The sequence below is a fragment of the Crocodylus porosus genome, unplaced genomic scaffold (genome assembly GCF_001723895.1).
Source record: "Crocodylus porosus isolate Cpor-Errol unplaced genomic scaffold, CroPor_comp1, whole genome shotgun sequence".
NCBI classification, from domain to species: Eukaryota; Metazoa; Chordata; order Crocodylia; family Crocodylidae; genus Crocodylus; species Crocodylus porosus.
The window spans coordinates 67904249-67925787 of record NW_017728886.1 but is presented as its reverse complement, the minus strand read 5'-3'; the positions used below and the strand labels follow the sequence as shown (position 1 = coordinate 67925787).

The 21539-nt window shown below is 43.2% G+C and overlaps 2 protein-coding genes across 4 annotated transcripts in view; one reads left to right on the top strand and one right to left on the bottom strand.

The window, feature by feature from the left end:
* The first annotated feature begins 167 nt into the window (after nt 1-167).
* NKIRAS1 (NFKB inhibitor interacting Ras like 1) lies at nt 168-7901 on the top strand. 2 transcript variants are annotated; one of them, XM_019536010.1, is made up of 3 exons: nt 168-277; nt 4661-4902; nt 7532-7901. In XM_019536010.1, the coding sequence occupies exons 1-3, from the start codon at nt 184-186 to the stop codon at nt 7769-7771; spliced, it is 576 nt and encodes a 191-aa protein (XP_019391555.1). In that variant the 5' UTR covers nt 168-183; the 3' UTR covers nt 7772-7901. The 2 variants fall into 2 exon arrangements, with proteins under 2 accessions (XP_019391555.1, XP_019391546.1); XM_019536001.1 differs by having other exon boundaries at nt 4658-4902.
* A 3995-nt stretch (nt 7902-11896) lies between these two features.
* The window catches only part of UBE2E1 (ubiquitin conjugating enzyme E2 E1), a 59929-nt gene continuing 50286 nt past the window's right edge, over nt 11897-21539 (bottom strand). For both annotated transcript variants that reach the window (XM_019535976.1, XM_019535969.1), the window contains 2 exons: nt 13749-13896; nt 11897-12724 (listed from right to left, as the gene is read on the bottom strand). In XM_019535976.1, coding sequence (XP_019391521.1) covers nt 12627-12724; nt 13749-13896 — 246 coding nt within the window. In that variant the 3' untranslated portion in view covers nt 11897-12626. The remainder of the gene's footprint in view (nt 12725-13748; nt 13897-21539) is intronic.

Here is a 21539-nt window from a genome sequence, read left to right as displayed (position 1 = left end):
GCCGCCTCGCCCCGGGGGCTGCTGGGAAATGTAGTCCACCCCCCCCCTCAGCCCGGGGCCGGCTGGGAAATGTAGTCCGGAGTTCGGAGGGGGCGAGCCCCGCCCCGGAGCCTGCTGGGAAGTGTAGTTCGGAGGGGCCCGCCTCCGCCTCCCGCTTCCCGGTGCGCCCCGCGCGGCCCCAGCATGGGGAAGGGCTACAAGGTGGTTGTGAGCGGCGCGCCCGGCGTGGGCAAGACGGCTGTGCTGGAGCAGCTGCTGTACGGGCACCGCGCGGCCGGTGAGCGCGGGGGGGTTGGGGGCGGCGGGTCTCGGCCTCCTTGGAGCCGCCCCAGCCCTGTTACACGTTACCTGTATTGCACACTCGCCGCCAAGGAATCGCCGCCACCTTGGCTGGTGAATCGCGCCGTAACTGTGGACTGAGCACAGGTGCGGAGGGGCCGCTCGCCAGTCGTGCCACAAACGTAGTCCAACCGCAGGTGCGGAGGGATCGCCCACGAGTTGTGCCATAAATGTACACCGTGCCGAGCCATCGCCACGCGCCTAAAATGTGGTGCCCAGCTAGCCAAGGAGCTGGGCAGTCGCCACACACTGCTTGAAACCGCGTGGCAGTCCTCTTGCTGGTTTCTCCCCAGCTTCAATTTGAAACGTGCAGCTGGGCCCTCGGGGTTGCCAAGTCCCCCCCCCCCGTCTCCAACCTCCGTGTCCCTGGCTGCTGTTTCAGGCCATTGCTCCTTCTCATCTCCTGCCATCCCATTTCTGCCCTCTCCAGCGTTGGCAGTAAAGAGGTGCTGGCGGGAGGCTCTGGATGGGCAGGGGTAATGGGAGGTGGCTGGGGGCAGAGGTGCCCCGGTGGGAGGGCAGGGGGTGCTGTCACTTGGGCCGGTTGAGACAACTTGGGCAGGTGGGCATTTGCAATTTGAAAACTGTGGACTAATGAGTTTCGTTCCTCAAAAGCAGAAGGCCTCTGTCCTTGCTGGCTGGGGATGCTGCTCAGCAGGGCAGGAGCATCGTGCTAACCAGGGTGTCTCCTCTAGAGCTGTAGTGATACGTGTACTGAGCGCTGCTGCTTGGCCTAACTGGGAGCTGCTGCAGGAGAGCAAGGGGCCCAGTGAGCTCAATGGCAAGGAAAAGGTTTCGCTTTGTTCATTTCCCATCTCACTTGCTCTGAATGAGCTGATTAGCACCAGTGTCTGAACAGGATGGCTACGACGGTGATGCTTATTGTACTGCTGTTAATTACTTCCTGTTCTTAGCTGCTGTTAGTAACTGAGGCAGGAAGAAAGTCAAGAGCAGCTGATGAGAGCTATTTATGGAGCTACTCGTTAAATGCTTATGTAACAGCAGGGACTTTGTCTAAGATGCACCTCCTTTATTTTTAATAAATGCTCTTTAATTTAATCTCACTGGATTTACAAATAATACTTTTTAACATAGTAGAAAATCCCTCATCCACCCCTGGGCCAAATCACAGGCTCTTTTTTCAGCTATCATTTGTGACAGCTGACAGGAGAAAACAGGTGACAGGAGTTCAATTCCCAGATCTGCACCACAGCCAGGTTTTGTACTGTTCCTCCGCCTGCTTGTCCATTGTGTATGGAAGTGGGAAAGGGTCAGTCTGTTTTCCTCTCTCCTCAGCTTTGTTCCCAGCTCCCTTTCTGCTTGAGGCAGCAAACACTTCTCCCAAGAGGCAGTAGGTAGAGAGTGAATTACACATCACCTGGTGCTCCTCATCCTGACTTACCTTGAGAGAGCAAATGGGAAAGTTGACTGCTGGATTTCTCCAAATGGGACAGCTGGAAAGTTTTTTTGTTTTTTTGTTTTTAAATGACTTCTCTGTGAATTGATGGCTTAGCCAGAAATCATTCCTGTACCTAGAAATGCTTGTGGTGCCTCTGTCTCTGCCACAGCTTACTGCCTATGAGAACTGAAATGCTCATCCTTTCTTCTGCTGACAATTCTGCTTTCCTTATCTCTGCCTTTTGACTACAGAAGAAACCCCACCGTGCTCAGGATGTCAAATTTCCAGTGAAGGCCCTGGAAAACTATTGCAACTGAACCTCTAATTAGACAGAACCTTCCTGGATTTGTCTTCAGACTTGAAACTTAAGTTTCAAGCACCAAGGATGGTTTTTTGATTTCAGTTAGGAAGCATGGCAAACCTTAAGTGTGCAGAGAGTGAATATCTATGAGTTATTGTATCTGGCTTGTGCAATGTTTGCTCTGTTTTTAACACAGAACTGTTGCCTTTTGGACAAAGCTGTGACCATTCTTCCAGTCTAATGACAAAAATTGTTTGAAATGCATGTAACTGAGGGTTACAATATTAGACCAAATCAGTGAGGATAGTACTCCTGTGGCCTTTGTTTGCTTCTACTTGATCCTGCAACCCTGGATTGAGTTGAACCAAATCCAGCGAAGGGCATTCCAGCTCAGTGCATGCTCTGGGATTCCCCAGTGCGCAGTCATTTCATCTTAATCTAAATTAATAAAAATCATTAACATCAAACTCCAGCAGCCTTAGCCATGCAGTGGATGAAATTTGCCCCCATTGTTCTTGTATGATCCCAGCGATGTAGTTCGTCCTTGCCTAAAATTTAAGCCAAGTAACTAATGCCTTTCCGTTCTCTCATAATTTTTAGTGCTGGTTGGTACACACCGTACAAGGGGATAGAACTAACAGCAACTGTGAACACTGTTAGCAACATGGTTTCCACTGTATTATCAGAGGTGAATTACTTTAACCTGATGAAATCCCTTTCCCTGTCTGAACAGTCAGCATGAAGCTTATTTGCCATTTAAGTGCTCTGTATGAGCAGCATGTAGGGTGCCACTTGCACACTGGATATGTTTAGCCCATTGCTGCCCCTAGTGATATGTAAATTCCTATTACCAAAAGAGATCCTTATTCCATGTCCATGTACACTTGATCCCACAGTCCTAACCTTCCACCATAAAACTTTATTTTGTATGTCTTCATTCTCTCCCTTTGCCATTCTGTATGTTAGCCCAGGTATGTCCTATTGCTGCTTTGATGGCTGGGAGAAATTTCCATAGAAGCATGTGAATGTTTTCAAGACCTATGTATCGAAGTATAGCATCAAGGTGATAGTAAATTGGATGCTTATCTTGCTGGGATCCTATGACCCCAGCTGAGTTCCTGCCCTTTGGGCAGGGGGCTGGACTCGATGATCTCCCGAGGTCCCTTCTAGCCCTAATGTCTATGAAATCACCTGTGTAAACTATCATAGTAGAGAACTTTAAGATGAGCTTCCTTACTTTTTTTTTTAAAGAGATTTTAACTGTTAAGGTCTTTTCCTTTTTGCTGGTATAACAATTAGCGAGGCTAAATCTTATGTACATCTCTGTACAATGAGACTGGAGACAGAGAGCAAGAGAACCATTACTGTTCAGCTGTATTTAAAAATGCCTGCAATATCTTTAGCTACTACTTTTCTGAATCAGATCTACATCTTTATTTTACACTTTCCCTCTTTATTCACATTTTTCCAGTCTTCCCTATTATTAGTTTTGTGCCTTCAGCATGGCTATATTTGGAGGCAAGATAAATTAGTCTGGTCAGAGTTTGCCATGAACCTAATGGGAGTTTGATTTATGAAGACTACAAGGGGGAAGGAGGATGAGGTGGAGGGAGATGAAATGCAGGCAAGGAAAGCTAGTAGTATTTCTTCTCTGCAAACTAATGTTGCATGCATCTAAGGAAATAACCAGCATATGTGGGGGTGGAATCCTTCAGCTTTTCAGTCTGAAGTGTTTTGAATAGTGTCGCTGAATATTGTAAAATCCTTATTTTCACAGTCCAGACAGTCCTGAGTGTTTTCTGAAACAATGTGTCAATATTGTCTGCCTTAAAAATAAACAAAGCCAGTACCCATGAGGACTAACACTATACAAACAAAAAAAGTGCATATACCTAATTGTTCAAGGGAGACAAAAATGTAAGTGGTAAAAGGTTTGTTTGACAACTTGAAGCTGGTTCTAAAAGCAAGAAACTAGATTCCCCTCTCTCCTCAACTTACATAGTGTTCAGGCTTAAGCATTCCTCAACCTTGTTACTTGTAGTATCATGTGTCCCCGTTCCACCTGTTGGCTGGTAACCCCGCATGTAGTCCCACTGACTTCAAGCATGCTTCTCTGTGCCTGCCACTTGTGGATTAATGTACAACTGTATAGGCTGAAGGATGCTAGGCTTTGATGCCAGAGGGAGCTTGGTTACAGTGCCTGAAGACAGATGCTGGCTCCTCTGCCGCAAGGCCAGCACATGACACACTTAGCTCAGTTTTTATGTAGTGGGTGGGCATGATTTGAGAAACCTGTGGGACGGTCATGCAAGCTACGCCATCATAAATTTATGGCCATGAAAAGTCATAGCATACAATCACACACATTCATATCCTGGATACGTGTGGTTTTTTTGTAAATATCCATACTGTTTGTCCATGAATAAAATCTTGATTGAGGGTACAAAAAGGTCTGAATTCAAAGTCTGGTCAATTCATCCAAAAACAATATTTACAAGAGATTGAAATGCACTACTGAAAGTCATAAACATGAATGGTTTTACTGCAATATGGCTAAATATTTATGCTATTACTTTACAGATTTTAGCCTAAGCAATAACTCCTCTTTGTTAAAACAACAGGCCTGGAAGAGGGTGCAACACTGGAAGATGTATATTTGGCTTCAGTTGAAACAGATCGAGGAGTAAAGGAACAATTACGTCTTTACGACACTAGAGGTCTGGAAGAAGAAGTAGAACTGCCAAAGCATTACATCTCTGTTGCTGATGGCTTTGTTCTTGTGTACGCTGTGAACAGCCTTGAATCCTTCCAGAGAGTAGAACTACTCAAAAGAGAGATTGATGCGTTTAGAGACAAAAAAGAGGTAAAAGCTTGATGTCTTAATAATTTCTTGGCTATGTCTACTAGGAACTTAAGTTATGAAACAAAACTAGCATACAAGAAAAGCAAATTGTCTCACAATCTTGGATAATCTGTGCAGGAAAACTTCGTTTTGGGAAAATCTCATGTGCTATTTAACTTGCACAAAAGGGATATTTTGTCCTAACTTCTGAGTAAGAACTAAACAGTTGAAGGGAGGCCCTGCTTAATGATACTTTACTTTACTTTACTTTAATGGATAGTAGCATAATTTATAAATAGTTTTGGTATTCATACAAAAATTAAAGCACACAGTAACAAAATGTAAACAATTTTTGTTTTTAACTGTACTCCTGAGTTTACCAAATGCTGTAATTGACAGTGGGTCTCCTAGACATTAGTTAATTCCCAGGGAGGCTCTAATGTATTTTGATGCATCTGTAAAATTGGTTCTGCTGTGTGAAGTGACTGCTGTGTTTTCCCTTTAGGAAACAGCTAGTGTTCTCAGCTGATAAATTGTTTCAGCACCACTAGCCAAAAATCATCTGCACAGGGCACTAATGTTTACCATTTTCTTCCCTGCTAAACAGCTTTATAGGACACTAAAACAAAATTTCAGTCATTTTAAAAAATGTATGTGGGAAGTTAATTGAATAACACTAAGTAGCTGTCATACTAGTGAATGCAAAACAGCTTATTTAATACTTAAATCATAATGGGGGTAGGGGAGGACAGGCTAATAGCTTGACAGGTTGCAGTGATAGTCCAGGAAATGCATCAGAAGCAAGGGTTTTTGATGATTTTTTTTGGACACACTATAGTTGGGAAAGGTGCTAGACGAGCTGGAGTACTTTGTGCCCAAGAGCTTACCTAATCTCTCTCCCAACTATGCAGTTAGTCCAATAAATGCTCTCTATACATTCCTCAAACAAACCCTTGCTTCTCACATAATGGCTTGATGACATGCAGTGACAGACCCATTGACCATTGCTGAGTATTTTATTTCCTGAGTGGGTTGCAGAAGATGTTAAATAAGGGCATTGTAATCTGTGTTTTTGTATTCCCTCTCCTCCATTTTCTGGGCTGATAAAACCGCATATTAGCTGCTTTTGCTTTAACTCTATAAGCGATGAAAGATTGTGATCTTGGCTAAGAATTACACAGATGAACTAGTGACCCCCACAATAAAAGTTAAAAGAATGCTATGTCTACATAGTGTACAGCATGCTAGGGAGAGGTGCCTTCAGATGTTGCTCCTCTCAGATAAGCAGTGTGGAGGTGGCTTTGGAAGGGATAAATGGTAGTCTCACTTAGCAATGCCAGTTAGCTTGCTAACAGCACTTGTGTGAATGCAGATGCACTGCTTCCGGTCCAGGAGGCAGCGTGGGTAGAGCAGAGGCATGTCTGAGGGCCCTGACACATACTGCCTGGCACCATACTGTGAACAGTAGTTGTCTTTTTTTGCTGATAAAGCAGCAGCCTTGATGTTGTCAAAAAGGAATGTCTGAGGAACAGAGTGTAAGGCAAGAAAACTTCTGTTCTGAGAAACTGAAGAGTCAGCCTGGGAAGGGGACAGTATAGTTGGGCCTGGCTACACTGAAAACTGCTGGTGATGGGAGGAGGAATGCAAAAATAAAGCATCAGGAGAGGGTTAGAATTAAGGGGTTGTAGTAGGAGGCTTGAGTTGGGGCCACAGAGAGCATCTAGCAGGGACTAGAGTGCTTAGTGTAAGAGCAGACAGACTTCCTTGCTTGGTACTAAAACGTAAAAATTATTCAAGTGAACGACTTAATGTTTTTAGGCTTATATGTACAAGTTTAAACAGCAGTAGTAATTTGAAGTAGTCATTTCTGCTTTCAGCCTTCCCTGCCCTAACACTATGTTTAGACTGCAAAACATTGCAAGAGCATGATCTAAATTCCACTGAAACTATAGTGGTCTTCGCATAGAAGCAAGACTTGCAGGAACTACGCTTCTGAAGAGTGCTAATGCCTGTAATAACATCAACCAGTAACATGTTTCCTTGTGCTCCCTTTATTTGGGACTCAAAAGCAGGAGGCTGCACTGCTCTCTGCTGCATGACACCATCTGTTGTTACTCACCTGAGTGGATATAAAATTGCTGTTCTGATTTGGGGAGTATGAATGACAAATCTCAAATCCCAAACAAAGATTTGAGCTGTATGTTTTTCCCTTGGGCAACATGTAGCGTTTGACTTGGCCTGGGTGTGGATGCATGACAGTTGCTATGGAAGTAATTTATTCCCCACTTCTCATCTTACTCCAAAGCAAGGAGCAGACACATAGCCAGCTGCCCCAAATAGGCTGCCTGCTGGGCAGCCCTTGGCAACTGGGTGACAGTGTAACTAGTTTGCATTAGGTGAAGGTAAAAATGAAGAGAGGAGTAGACTCATAACAGGTATGCTTGTGGAACTCAGATGTGTGTAGACTTGGGTTGAGTAACGCATTATGAATGCCCAGAGTGAGACCCAGGTTTGAATTTTCTACTTCAAATTGAACAACATTAACAAGAACAGATGCTGAACTGAATAACTGTTACATATTGTTTAACATTTTTTGTTGTAGAATGACTATTTTAATATAATTTTATTTCCTATTTTTGCTTCCTTCTAGGTGACAATTGTCGTCTTAGGAAACAAAACTGACCTCACAGAGCAAAGACAAGTAGAAACAGAAGTAGCACAGCAGTGGGCAAAGGCTGAGAAAGTGAGACTGTGGGAAGTGACTGTGACAGATCGGAGAACGCTGATTGAGCCTTTCACTTTTTTAACCAGCAAACTCTCCCAATCCCAGAACAAATCAGCATTTCCCCTGCCTGGGAGGAAGAGCAAAGGCAATAACTCTGATAACTAAAAACCGTTCTTCCAGGAAAGGCTGTTTGAATTGTCCACTGCTGATAGTCATGACCAGGACCTATTCAGGCATTTGTTTCTCATGGTTTTTCTGAAGCAATATTAAAAAATCAGCAAGCTCCTGGACAGAAGGGTTTTTTCTTTAAAATATTTTCCTGGAAAACAGCTGCTGGCTCGGGTTTTAAAAACACAGAGTGGCTTTGTGAAAATGGTGCAGTGGTCACTGTGGAGGTTTCTGTATAAGAGGAAGCTCTGTTTAAAGCACACTTCAGCAGCAAAATGCACAACGTTGGTGACTGTTCCCAAAGTGCAGTCATTTCATGGCCTGTCTGTTAGGTTAACAAGCTTACAATTATACTTCCTGGCCAGCATGCAGCTGTAAGTTTGCTTGCCTTCCTCTGGTTAGAAGTGCTCCAGACTGCAACAAAAGACAAAGGGGTTTGGGACGAAAATCTGTGGTATTGGTCCAGCTCCTGTTTTTCACTTTTTAGCACGCAGTCATAGACAGCAGCGATGTTTCAGGAAGTTGGGGCCAGAGCAGCCCTGCAAGAGAGGGAAGAGACTTGAAGCTACAAATACCAAACTTTGTTTGGCCATTGAGAATATTCCTACCAGCATGTGGAGGCAGTGGCATTTCTTTAGAGATCTTAGACTAGGTCTGGCTTGACGCTAATGCTCAAAGGCTGAAAATGCATACTTCCATGTGTGGCCTCCATAAGCTTGACCCAATGCAGGAAGTGATCTTTATGCTTTGAACAAAGCAGGAAGGCTTGAGCAGCAGTTACACATTCCATCCATTGCTGTGGAGAACAGTATGGCCATCGCTGTGTTCCCCTTCTATTGTGGCCATTAACTGAAGCAAAAACTGACTTAATGTCAGCACATACTGGTCATGTTTATGATGCTGACACCTTCACTGACAGAATATGTGGTATAACAAGGCTTAAACTTCTGGAAGGGCTGCAATCCACTATAGTGAAATTTCAGTAGCTCACATTCTGAGTGCAGTGAAAGAGCCCAGAAAAAGAACAGTATTTTCTGGCAAGGGAATAAGGAGTATAAGATCCGCTCATTCTAGCCAGACATCTAGACGCAAACTGCTCACCGGAAGGGCTCTGCAAAGCCCTTGGCCATAAGCAGGTGCACATCATCCTGAATGTGACCCTCCAAGTGGACCAGCCTGTGCTGCAGCAGTCTTCTCATCCATTTGCATCTGTCACCAATAGGAACAATTGAAAATAGCGAAAAAGAGCTAAACTACACCAGAAAGGTCATTTACATAGAGACAAAAAAATCAAGAGGTCTTTGATTCTGATCATACAAACTGATACTCTTTGTGTATGGAAAACAAATAAACTGGAGAGCAAGGTTTGCCACTCTTCCAGTAGTCTTACATGATAATTTAAGCAGCACAATGTCAAATCATGGTAGTACAATGAGACTAATCAGTATTTTGACATGTTAAAACTAGCTAGCTGCATTAAACATCCAAACTGGGTGTCTTCAGCACTGCTCTTTTGCTATGAAATGGTATCAACATAAGGCAGAGTCTGAATGATGTCACAGTTAGTAATGAAAGAACAATTTACCAAATGATGCAAGTCTTTTTACAGTGCAGTTAGATCAACCTGCTCTTCCCCTTGCTCAACTTGGTTGTTCAGGCTCACTGTCTCAAGAACTATGACAGGAGAAACAATCATTTGCTATTCCTTTTAAATGAGCAAGTTCCTGCAATTTTCTTAGAAGCTGGCAATGGTTTCTATTGCAACACTAGTAGTTTGATAAGAACTATGGCACTACCTCCTCAAGCCTAGCCAGTTACTTTGCAAGGAAGCAATAGAACACTGCTCCTCAGTTTCCTGCTGATTGCACATGAACTCAGTGCATCTCCCTGCACAGAGGGCTACCAAACTCTGTAGTCTATTCAGGATAGGGACATGACTTGTTGCTCTATAACAGTGATTCTCACTTTTTTTCCATACTGTAGCTCTGTGTTAATTGTGCAGTTACCTGGAGACAAGCAACACGTGCAAAGTAGTTATCATGCCATAAAAAGCTCCAACTAGCTATAAAGTTAGACCTCAAAAATGTGTACTAACTTTATAGCTGGTTTCTAGTGAGCTTCAATTTGCATGTGCAGCAGCACCTCCCCTGCTGCTGGGAGCCCTGACACAGGGCTCCCAGTCACAGGGGTGTGCCTTACCCAGCAAAAAACCCTTGAGCCCTAGGGATCATAGCAGCTGTGATCCCCAGGGGTTTTCTGCACCCTCAATCCCTAAGGCTCAGGGGTATGGGAAACTCCTGGGGCTGGAGGATTGCTGTAGGGGAGATTCTCCAGCCATAGGGGTTTCCCTGCACACCCAAGGTGGGAGATTTTTGTAGCAGGGTGTGTGGGATGCCTCTGCAGCTGAGAGCCCCTCAGTTGGGGTGTGGTACTCCTAAGTATAGGAGCCTGCTTCCTGCCAGTGCAGGGGGAGCCTGAGAGCAGGTTCCCTCTGCACCGGCAATAAGGTGCAGTGGGATGTAATGTGCAGTCCCAGTCATGCCTCTTGCCACGTACTCATGGCATAGCAGGAGGCATGATTATGTGAATTGGGTATTAGATCCCATTGTGCCTTTACCTGCACCTGTAGAAGGGGGCTCAGTCTCACCCTGTGCCCCAGTTTGGATTTGGATCACAGGTCATCTTGTGGGATAGATCTAACATAGGGTGATTTGCAGGGCTGGCAACAGCAGCAGTATGGGCTGGCAGCAGGAGGCAAGCAGCCACTTACTGTGGTGGTGGTGGCAATGTGGCAAGCAGCTGATGGGCAGGCAAGGCTATGTCACTGAAGGCCATGTCTGCCTTTTCATCACAAAAGTCTGGTGTCCTTTCTAAATACCACAGTCCCATGCCCAGTTACCTAGTCATGTAACTGACACAGACAACAGCTGGTATTGGGTGAGAGCAAAGTTTGCAGTGCATGTCCCATCTCTGCTTTATCATAGACTCAAAAGGGAAGTCCAGTTCCTCTATTGCAGCTATTAATCTCTTTGCTGCTCAAATTACAGCACTGCGGTGAGGGGAGGGGATGTAGTTCCATCCTGTGAGCAAATGAGCCTTGTATCAGTTCCCACCAGCCAGAGGCTAGTTGCGCATATGGTGGGAAGAAGGAGGAGGTGAACTTGCTGTCTGACTCAGTGCAGAGGAAGAACTGCATTTAAGAGTCACTTCCTTGCAGAGCTTCTGAAATAGTGTCAATGTGCACTGCCACTTTCCAGGCTGAACCTAAAGGTTGGCTTCAAGTCTGTGTGGGTTGAGTCTTAATTAGTATCTAAACCTGATTTCTGTGTGGATGTAATGTAATAGCCACAATACTAACAAATGTAGGTTCTGGAGCCTAAGTTAAGTTCATCATAATTTAAGAGTTTAAAACATTACCAATTAAAAGTATGGTAATGAAGCCTGAAAGATAGATAAATATTCAATTGCATGTTAAGCAATGTAGGAATATTGCAGTTCATATTAAAAAAAATAATCTTAACTCTACCATCCCTATTCATCCACCTTGCTCTCAGTGAGTGGCTAAGAATGAAGGATCCATAATTTCAGGTGGCATTGCTGAATATTTAACAGTGTCCAGTGCCAGGAATGAATCTGAAGCTCTTTTTAGTCTCCCCCACTCGCTTCACAAGTTTCATGTTTTTTGTTCTTCCTTTGTTTTATGATACCATCCTCTCTCTCCCTCAGTCTGCTCTTCTCCCTTCAACTAGGAGCACAGCTGTTACCCATTACTGTTGCTGCAGATGGATAACTCTCCTAATCTGCTGCCCTTCCTTAGTATCCCACACCTTTCCAAGTGTAGACGCTGCTTATCCAGTTAAACAGCAGAGCTCCAAAACCAATGTTGCAGGAAAACTGAAAGATAAAAGGAATGGAAGATTCAGGAGTGTGGGGGGACAGAGATGCCATGGGACCATTTTAGGTTTACCGTATACAGCCAGAAAATTCCTGTGGTATCAGAACATACCCATCTAGAAATGCCTCCCCAAAATGGAAATGGTAGGTGGCCTCCTCCCTTCTGCTCCCTTCCCTGATTCCTCTGGTTTAGGTAACATGACAAAACAGATGACTCAGCTGAAGTCATTTTTTTACATTTTTTATTAGCACAGTAACAAATGCAGACTTAAGTAGCCCACAACATACAACCAATCCACTGAGTGACTCCTACTCCACGCCTTACAGTTAAACAGCTTAAGGTATTTCACTACAGGTTGCCATAAGACCCGATTAAAATCTTTATTCTTTTCACAAAGGTAGATTGGCTTATAAAATAATACATTAACTACTTCTCATTTCCTATATGAGGCCATATATTCACTCCTCCATATCACATCATGAGATGACAGTCTTTTAAAAGGATTTTGTTAAATACCAACGTGCCCTCCCGAGGGGACATAATCCCCACATCTTTTTACAAATAAAAAAAAAAAGTGTAGAGTCTTGAAAGAACTTTTACATAAATGTCAACATATGTACCTGTACAAAATTAAGCTGTTTTAATCTTATACATATCTTAAGCAACTGAACCAAAAGATGTCTAAGAAGTTTACATTCTTCTCGGTACTATATGTGAGCTAATATTGCTGAACTAATGACAGTCTTAAAATATGCTATTCCCAATTCTAGCTGTCTACTGTAGCAAGATACCTTAAGTTACAACAACAAAATCTTAGGAAATAAAAGACTGAATAAAATCTGTTATAGAAATACCCTACTCTTTACCAGCACCCACCCCTGCCCCCCACCCATTCAAAATCATAAGCAGCTCTTTCCATCACAGACAAATAATGTAAGAGTTTGACAAAAATCCAATTTATGTAGCATATCTCTTGGTCCACTGTCTGGCCATTCTGTCGTGCTCTGCTCTGTTTGTCATATACTGAGTGGCAATACTTCCAACCAGGGGGTCAGCTGGAAAAGGAAAAAAAAAAAATACTGCTTAAAAAATGCCCAGAGTGTTATTTTATTTATTACATGTGCTCCAGGTGGTGGGCATGCTTTAGAGCAGCTCAGAGCTGCTCTAATTAAAAGTGCTTGCAGCATCTCATGGGCAACTAGTGCTGCGTTACTGGGCGGGGGGGGCACATGCCCCCACAGCAACCATTCAGTGACCAGAGGCGGGGGCAGGGTGTCTCCCCGTGGCCAATCTCATTGACTAGGGGGATCCCCCTGCAGCTGATCGTGAGGCAGCCGACCACTGCAGACGCTTCTGGGAGCACCATGGTGCTCCCACTCCCTGGCTGGCACTTGCAGGGGGGCACCAGCACTCCCGCCTGGCCCCCCCCCCGCCCATCACCTAAGTGGCAAGCATGGCCAGTCAGGGAGCGCACCGGCACTCTGAGGGGGTGCATGTGCACCCTCTACACATTGTCATTGCACTTCAAAACAGTGGCAGGGGTGCTTTAACTAAACCTCGTTAAACAAGCATTAGTTAAAGCACCTCTGCCACCATTTTGAAGTGCAGGGACTACACGAGATGTAGAGGCTGCTGGAGCACAGTAATATACATATTTGCTTTATCTATATCCATGTTCCTGAATAACACTGTATAAATCTGAACTGAATCCTGCAAGTAAGCTGCTGGCCCCATTTAATTTTCATAATTTTTTATTCTGGAAGATTTTTTTTTTTAGATATCTAAATTCATTATCAATTTGCTGTAACTCAAGATGCCTGTATTAGTGCTGACCATTAAAAACACTATTCCTTGCAAAGTATCAAACAAACTTCTATTATCTGCTGAAGGCAACAGAGTACTCAGGTGACCTTGAGCATACAGAAATTCTAAATCACCAGCTTGATGCTACTATGCGCAATGCAGTAAACGCCAAAGTTCCTTTCAACTCTAACAGTTCAGAATGAGGGCCCGAGCTATTAAAGTGCTGGGTGAGCAATAACATTACAAATGTTATCTGTCAGGCTGCAACAGACTTACCAGGGTTGCAATCTGTGAGAAGTGAGCAGATGGAGAGAAGAACTTTAGAAATAGTTAGTGCTGGGCTCCAGTTGTCTTTTAAAATGTCCAGGCAAATCACTCCTTGGCTGTTAATATTACAGTGATAGATTCTTGTCCGAAACGTAACCTAAAAAAAATAATAATAATTTGAGTAGTTTGACACATCTAGCAGTCTAAGCAGCTACACTAATAAATGTAATCCATTTAAAATCATAGAAGAGGAATGTGAAATTAACACTTTAAAGCCAACCCATAAACTTATATTTACATCATATTCAGCTTTAATTTATATTTCTAGAGTGTTAAATACTAACTTTATTACCAGATTTATAAGAATAAACATAAAAATGAGGGGGGTTTCTACGTTCCTGGTGAGCTGCTGCCCTCTTGTGTCAGCTGTTTGTATTAAAATACTTTAAAATCAGCCTTTAAAACCACAGGTTGATTACTATTCATAGAATCATAGGAAGGGACCTCAGATCATAGAAAATGAGTGTTGGAAGGGACCGCAGGAGGTCATCTAGTCCAATCCCCTGCTCAAAGCAGGACCAGCCCCAACTAGCTCATCCGTCATAATCTTTCTTCTATTTTTTCTTTCATAAGATGAGCCACCTTCAGGTATAATTCATTTGTAGGACAAAAGTATGAAGCAAAAGTTCAATTCATTTTTAGCTTACAATGTACTAGAAAATAGGTCTTAAAAATAAAAAAAAGTTTAGAAATAATTTATCCTATAATCTGTAAACACAAATAATACGAATGGAAAAATGAATTCTTGATGCTTCACGTAAGTGGAGGAAGAACTGGTGGAGGAACTGGTATGGTCACTTTCTATGCCAAACTTGCCCCAAATTGCTGCCAAAAACTGATCATACTGTGTTACAGAAATCTTTCTAATTCTAAATTGCAAATAGTATTTCAGCTAGACACCAGCTCATTTCCCTCCCAAATGTACTACTTAGGAGAGTGCCAGACTGAAAACTGAAGTCTGCCATTTAAATGCCCATGGAGACCAACAGCACATTTGGCCAATACCTGTACTGAATTCACTTTGAATCACCAATGTCAGAAGGATGCTGTCCTTCTGGAGTTCCCTTAGAATTCAAGGGCTGTGGAATCTCTCAAAAAAGTAAAAAACATAAGCCATGCAGTGGACCCCTCCCCCCCCCTTTACTTTTCCAGTCAACCAGGAAAGACCAGTTCCTAATCTAGAAGGACAGCTCACTCTCCATGCTCATATCCTTGGTCTCCATTCTAAGAGGGACTGTGAGCGTTGTGGTTTGTACAGTATGGATACACATCCTCTAGCCCAGCAGCTGGCAACCTTTTCTGGCTGTGGGCTGAAATTTGGGTTGGAGGTGGGCACTCAGGTGCATGCTAAGACCTGGCTTCAGCCATTGCTGTTTTTTTTCCCTATCTGCAACACTGCAAGGAAAGCTCCAGCAGCCACCGCTTCTCTCTGCAGTGGCACAAGGAGACTTCCCACAGCCACTGCTTTTCCCCCACAGTGGCACTGGGATAAAGCAATCACTGCCAAAAACCACCAGAGCCCCATGTCCATGGGCTGCATCCAGCTAACAAGCCCGTAGGTTGCCAATCTCTGCTCTTAATGTAGCAAGGCAACTACATTCATTTCAGGGGTAGACCATCAGGTGATAGCTTCTGGTCACGACCAAGATGTCAACATTGTCATTGTATTTCACAGTAGCTCAGAACAGAAGAACACTTTTTCAATGCCCTTCTTTTTCAGTATTCTCAGATCTTGTGATAGCTGAAGCTCCAGCTTCTGTAAACAAGTCATTTACTTTAATTAAAAAAATAGCCCTCAAAGTTCCAGAAAAAAAAAAAAAAAAAAAAAAAGTGATAATCTGAATTGAGTATTCTCTAAAAACCTGAGGGCTTTTTAAAATAACCCCAATTAAATCAAAACCAAATATGATTTTTGAACATTTTAGGATTATATGCCGTTTCTAATATCCTAGAATAGATTTGGATTATTTGGACTAAGAGCCAGGGTTCTTCACTGCTCATACTACCTAAATCCACAGAATTTATATAAACATTATACTTTCCTTTTTGAAGATGAGACTAACATGCAGAGTGACTTGGTGAAGGCTATACAGCAGCTCAACACAGTTTTACTGTGCATTAATTCATATAAAAAAAACACATGGTCAAAGTTTTCAAACTTGGATACATAGAGTTAGTGTGAGAACTAACACACACGCGCACCTTCTTCCTCACAGTAGCATTTATAGCCCAATGCTTTAACATCAGACACCAAGTTCTCTTTCCCAATGGCTCTCAAACCTATGTAAAGCCACCAGATTATTCAAAGGTTCAGTGCAACTACAGCTTGTATTGACTTCAAAAAATTCAGCACTTCTGAAAGTCAGACCACTATTATTTAGGAGTCTAAATAATACCAAACATGAAATTTAGAAGCTTAACTTCGGACAGCCAGATTTGAAACAAGGTCACCTAGATCCACCCAACAAAAAGCAGAACCCCAGCCCCATGTTCTGGAGGATATATAGCACAGGCTGCAAAGAAGCCTTCGTGGTCTTGTCCTGAAATCCTCTCTCATTCGGTGAGTAATCCCCTTGAAGCCAGTGGAACAGCTTGCATGAATAAGGGCTACAGGGATCATGGCCTAAATCCCCAGAATTCACCAGCTATCTACACATTTTATTGTTTGTTTAACAGTCACAAGGGTATTTGTGAACTGCACATTCAGTAGGTACGTGGGATGATGACAAGAGTGCACCAGTGTTTTTTCTGGGATTAGGCCCACACACTACATTTGCCCATCTACCCTTATAGCTGCTGCACTCCCTTCTTGGAGCCTGCAAACTTTCAGCAATGCAAAAGTGCTGGCCATGACTTTCCCTCTCAGTCTCTGAGTACAAAACATGGGTGCGACACATGCAGCTACAAAACTGCAATGCCTCTTGTTTCTGTGTACTGCATCTTTAAGTTTCCAAGAACACTCCTCATGTGCAGGAGGAGCCAAGGCTATTTTTGTTCCTTGAATTGCAGTAGCTTGTCACACCAGACACCCACACTATGCTGTCTTGCAGAGACCTTACACTTCATTCCTTATAAATTATTTTGATTTAGGTTTCTGATTTTTTTTTTTAAAAGGAAGTGCCTGCTTTTGCATATTACAGTATATTGAATATCAAAACAAAGACTGAGAGAATGGTCTGCCCTCTGTTTAAGACTTAACTTTGAGGGGAACAAAGAACACAGCTGCTGAAATTGGCACAGTGAACCTTAAAAGGTGAACTATACAGAACATGGAAAAACATCTCTCCATTTTTTAACTCCATGCACCCTGATGAGGAACATAGCAACTATTCTGTTCCTGAGGCATGACACGCGTATTAGGCAAAAAAGATACCCATCTTGGTGATACAGGTGCTAACATAGTCAGTTTTAGATGTGTCGGGTAAATTAAAAGGCAAGTTCAGTTCTTGGTCATGGCTTTGCCCTGAGTTTCCAAGCAGTCTCTAAGGGTAGGGACAGAAGTTACACATAAACCGGTTTAAGTCATCAGAAACTGGTTTAAACCTGTAACAGAACATATGTTCAGTGCACATAAACCATATTCAAAATGGCTGAGATGAGTTTAAGGTAAGCCTGCTGGAATGCGGTATGAGACATAACTGATTTGGGTCAAACCAGTTTATGCAACTGGTCCCAGAACCCTTCCTAGTTCAAACTAACTCAGACCCTCAGCATCCCAGGATGCTTTGCAGCCCTGGGCTGGGCTGAGCTGGGGAAGCTGGGCTGAGCTGGGGAAGCAGGGTTGGCCGCATCCCTCTCCTCCCTAGCCAGAACACTATCACTGCTCTGGCTGGCTGAGAAGGGGGTGGGGGTAGAACGAGTGGTGGAGTGAAGTGGTGGAGTTAAAATCAGAGTCCTACAGCCTCCCAGCATGCTTTGCAATACAGCAGGGCTACGTCCACCCCTCTGCTCCCTAGCTGGAGCAGTGAGAGCTGGCTGACAAAGGTAGGGGGCAAACCTGGTTGTGGATCCAGCTCAATATACATGGGGGGGGGGGGGGTGAGTACTGACCCCACCCATGCAAGCCCCTGCTGGGGTCTGGGGCCAGGGAGAAGGAGGGGGTTTAAATACCTCTTCCCCCACTCAAACTTACTGCAGGCTGCAACTGTTGACTACAAATCCCAGAGGCACCTGGAAGGAGGAAGAAGTGATGAGCAACCTTGCAGAGTCCTGCTGCTGTAATTCTGGACTGCAAATCCCAGAGACCTTGGGGGCAGCAGGAAGAGGAAGTGAACACACAGCCAGAGAGCTGTGCTCCAGCACCTTCCCCCTGCCCAGGCTTCTGGCCTGAGCCACTGGAGGCATGTGGCTGCATTTCTTGAATCCAAGGTAAATGTCTGTTCACTTCTGTTTCAATTTAATCTGTGCATCTTACATTAACTTGCAAAGACTGAATCAATTCAGCCTCGGGCTTTTTGACTACCTGTACTTAGCCCTACAGATCTGATCACTTTCCTGAACTGCTAGCAGGTTAGCATTCAGAAGTCAGTTTGTTAAAAGCCATCATAAATCTATTCACATAGGTAACTACGAGTAGGCTGACACCCAGAAGTTCAAACTAACAGAGAACTGAAGAATTCTAATTTACAAAGACAGAAATGCCAACCCTGGCTTGTGCACAGCACGCAAACTGGGAAACTGAGAAAACAGACTGTTTCTCAGAATAGTAGACTGCTACCAAAGCATGATCCAGGTTTATTACTACAAGAACAAGGAAGGAAAAACAAACAAACAAAAACTTCTCATATACTGGCAGGTACAGGTTGGCAAAAATTTAAGGAGGTAGGCTAAGGCACAAGAGTGGTTTTCTCCATTGAAATGAGCTCTCTCTAACTGCGGGAAAGGATCTAAACTTTCCACTTAAGTGGAAACTCAGACTTCTGGGATGGTTCTAATCTACATATAGTCCAGCTGTTCACCATTTGCCATTTTTGCTGATGGTACAAAAGCCAGTGGTGTAGACAACTTCAAGTTAAAAATAAAATGTGGACCTATTTATTATTGTATATTATATAATAAATAATATTAAATGGGTCCACATTTTGTTTTTAACTTGAAGTTGTCTACATACACACACACTTTAATAAGTTTAGTGTTCTTTTTTAAACAAATGCTGCAGTGATGCCAAGAGAAAAATCAGCACAAACCAGAGCTAGAAGACACAGATATTTAGATACTACAGAGAGGCACTTAAGGGAAGAGAACACTAAGCCACATGGAAAAGCAAAAAAAATATAATGAAACTGAACCACGGTCTGGAAAGGTCCCACCTGAAACAGCTCCGTTTCAGTCACTGCATTAATGTGAAGCACAGCTGCAGCATTTGAAAAAATACAATGAAGCTGATCCCATGACTTACACAGATAAGTGATAAGCAAGGCTAATTTATACAACCAGCAAAGTGGGAGTTGGGGGAAGGAAGTGGTTAGAGGTTTTAATGCAAGTGATCAAAGCACAGATCAGGTCAACCTAAGCTACTCTTTTCACCTCAACACAAATAACATCCACAATTACTCTGATGCTACTCTTGGGAACCAGCAAAACTGTGTGGTGCAACACTGCAGAAGAACAGCCTAAAATCTTAAGAACTATGTAAGATTCTAGGACCCAGGAGCTCTTAAATTCAGGTCTTGGCCCCACCACTTCTTTGTGGCAACTCGCTTAAGTCCCCAATTCAGTTGCAAGGGCCTAATGGCCTTCACCATACATTCTTAATCTCTTTCATCTGCAAAGTGAGGGTAACACTTAATGCCTTATAAGAATGCCCAAAACATAAGTGTTTACAAAGCGATCTAAAAATATAAAATATAATTTCACTGTGCATGCTTAGAACATAGAGACAAGTTATCTGGTACCAGCTGTATGTTTCTATGAGTAAGTTTCTTGTACTGGGTGACCAGTTTTAAAAACCAGAATCTTCAACACTTCCATTTTCCAATTTCAGATCTACTAACGCAGAGTAAGGACTATTGTCTTCCCATCTGTACATAGGCAAGGTGCAGCAGCAACAGCAACCAAGCCTTTAGCACCATAAGACCCACATTACACCTTGTTTTGGTCTCAAGTCCCATGAGTTCAGGAGTGAACCGTTTTGGCAACATTTTAGCTTGATCTGAAGCAATGCAAAAACAACAAACAAAAACACACTGCTGAACATATCACTTCCCATTTGATAAGGATTCTCCTTACTAACATCTCCAACAGGGACAAAAAATACTAAATGCAAGGAAAACTGCAGTATTTCCCTTCTTAACAGACTTCTCAAGAATTCCCACACGGTACAGTGGAGCTAAGCCAATTTTATAACAGAGGATCTGGTCCGCTGAGCGCAATTCTGCTAAACCTCTCTTAAGCACCGAGCTCATTTATGACAGATTTCAAGTACTTGGCTCTTTACAAGCACCAAGCTCTATCACACTCCCCTGTGGGAAACAAAGAAAAGAATACGGCCACACACGACAGAGAAAGAAGGAAAGAAGGTGGTGTGTAAGTCAGGTATGCTTTCTCCTTCTCTGTAAACAGAAGGAAGATTTCTTGTGAGCCCATTTGCAGTCAGTGGTCATTCAATAAATGTTTTTAAACTTTTTCTTCCAGACTTCTAACTAAGAAGGCAAACAAACAGCAGGGAGTGCAGAGGCACCTGATAGTGGTTAGGCTCAACTGACACTAAGTTACAAGCCGAGCAAGCTTTCAAGTAGTGCGTAATGGTAAAGGTCTCAGTGGATTAGTGTGAAAACGAAGTTGACTATGCATAACACGAGAAGCTTTTGCAATAGAACAGCAAATGCATAGTATGCCTGTCAGTCGTCCTCCTCCACTATACATAAAGACAGCCTCACTTCAAAGAGATTCTTTGCCAAGTCAGTTAGAAACCAGAGGAGTCTCATTCATAACGCATGTGTGGTCAGGGCTCTTCTAGGAGGTGCCACTTCCTCTGCTTGCCTCAACCCTCCTCTACTTGAGACTATCCAAATCCTCAACAATTAGACCTCTGTGTCCTTGTTTTATAATTATTTCCTGATACAGCACAGGCCTCCTTGCATTTGTCAGTGGTTGGGAAACCCTCACTACCTCCTTCCTCTCACTTGCATGGTGATGGACTGGCAATTTGACAGGATTATCATGATCTTGTTCTTTCAAGTGTGCTGCCTCTTGACCAAGCTCTGAAAAATGTTTCACAATAGGCACTTTGCCCTAGGGAAGCCTTAAATCAACCTGTCCCTTCAAGAATTAAAACAGGTATCTAAAGGGTGTAGAAGTTCTTTTCCAACTATGCTTTGAAGACGTCCCAAGGAAGATTCAAAGGGAACTGGTCCAATCACATTCTAGTCAGTTTACTTCTTCCAAGGATAAGGCTTTTAAAAGTGTCCTTCAGTCATTCCACTGCTTCAGCATGTGTCATCATAATGGTACAACCAGTTCTGTTTCACCTGGTACAGGATATTATTCGCTTCTTGTCCTACTCTACTGGTATCATGCTGCTGCACGCTGTTAAGCCATTTCCGTGTTTTATATCCAATCCCAGGGCATTTCAGTGCCAAATGAAGCACCGCATATTTTATAAACCAGCTTGGGATTCTGTTGGTAATAAAATGCAATTCTATTACATATAGGGCATAAATGGATGTTGTATTTGGAGTGACTTTAGTTGAGCCGAGATGTATTCTGGCAGAGCCGTTCTGCTTTATTCTACAGTCTACA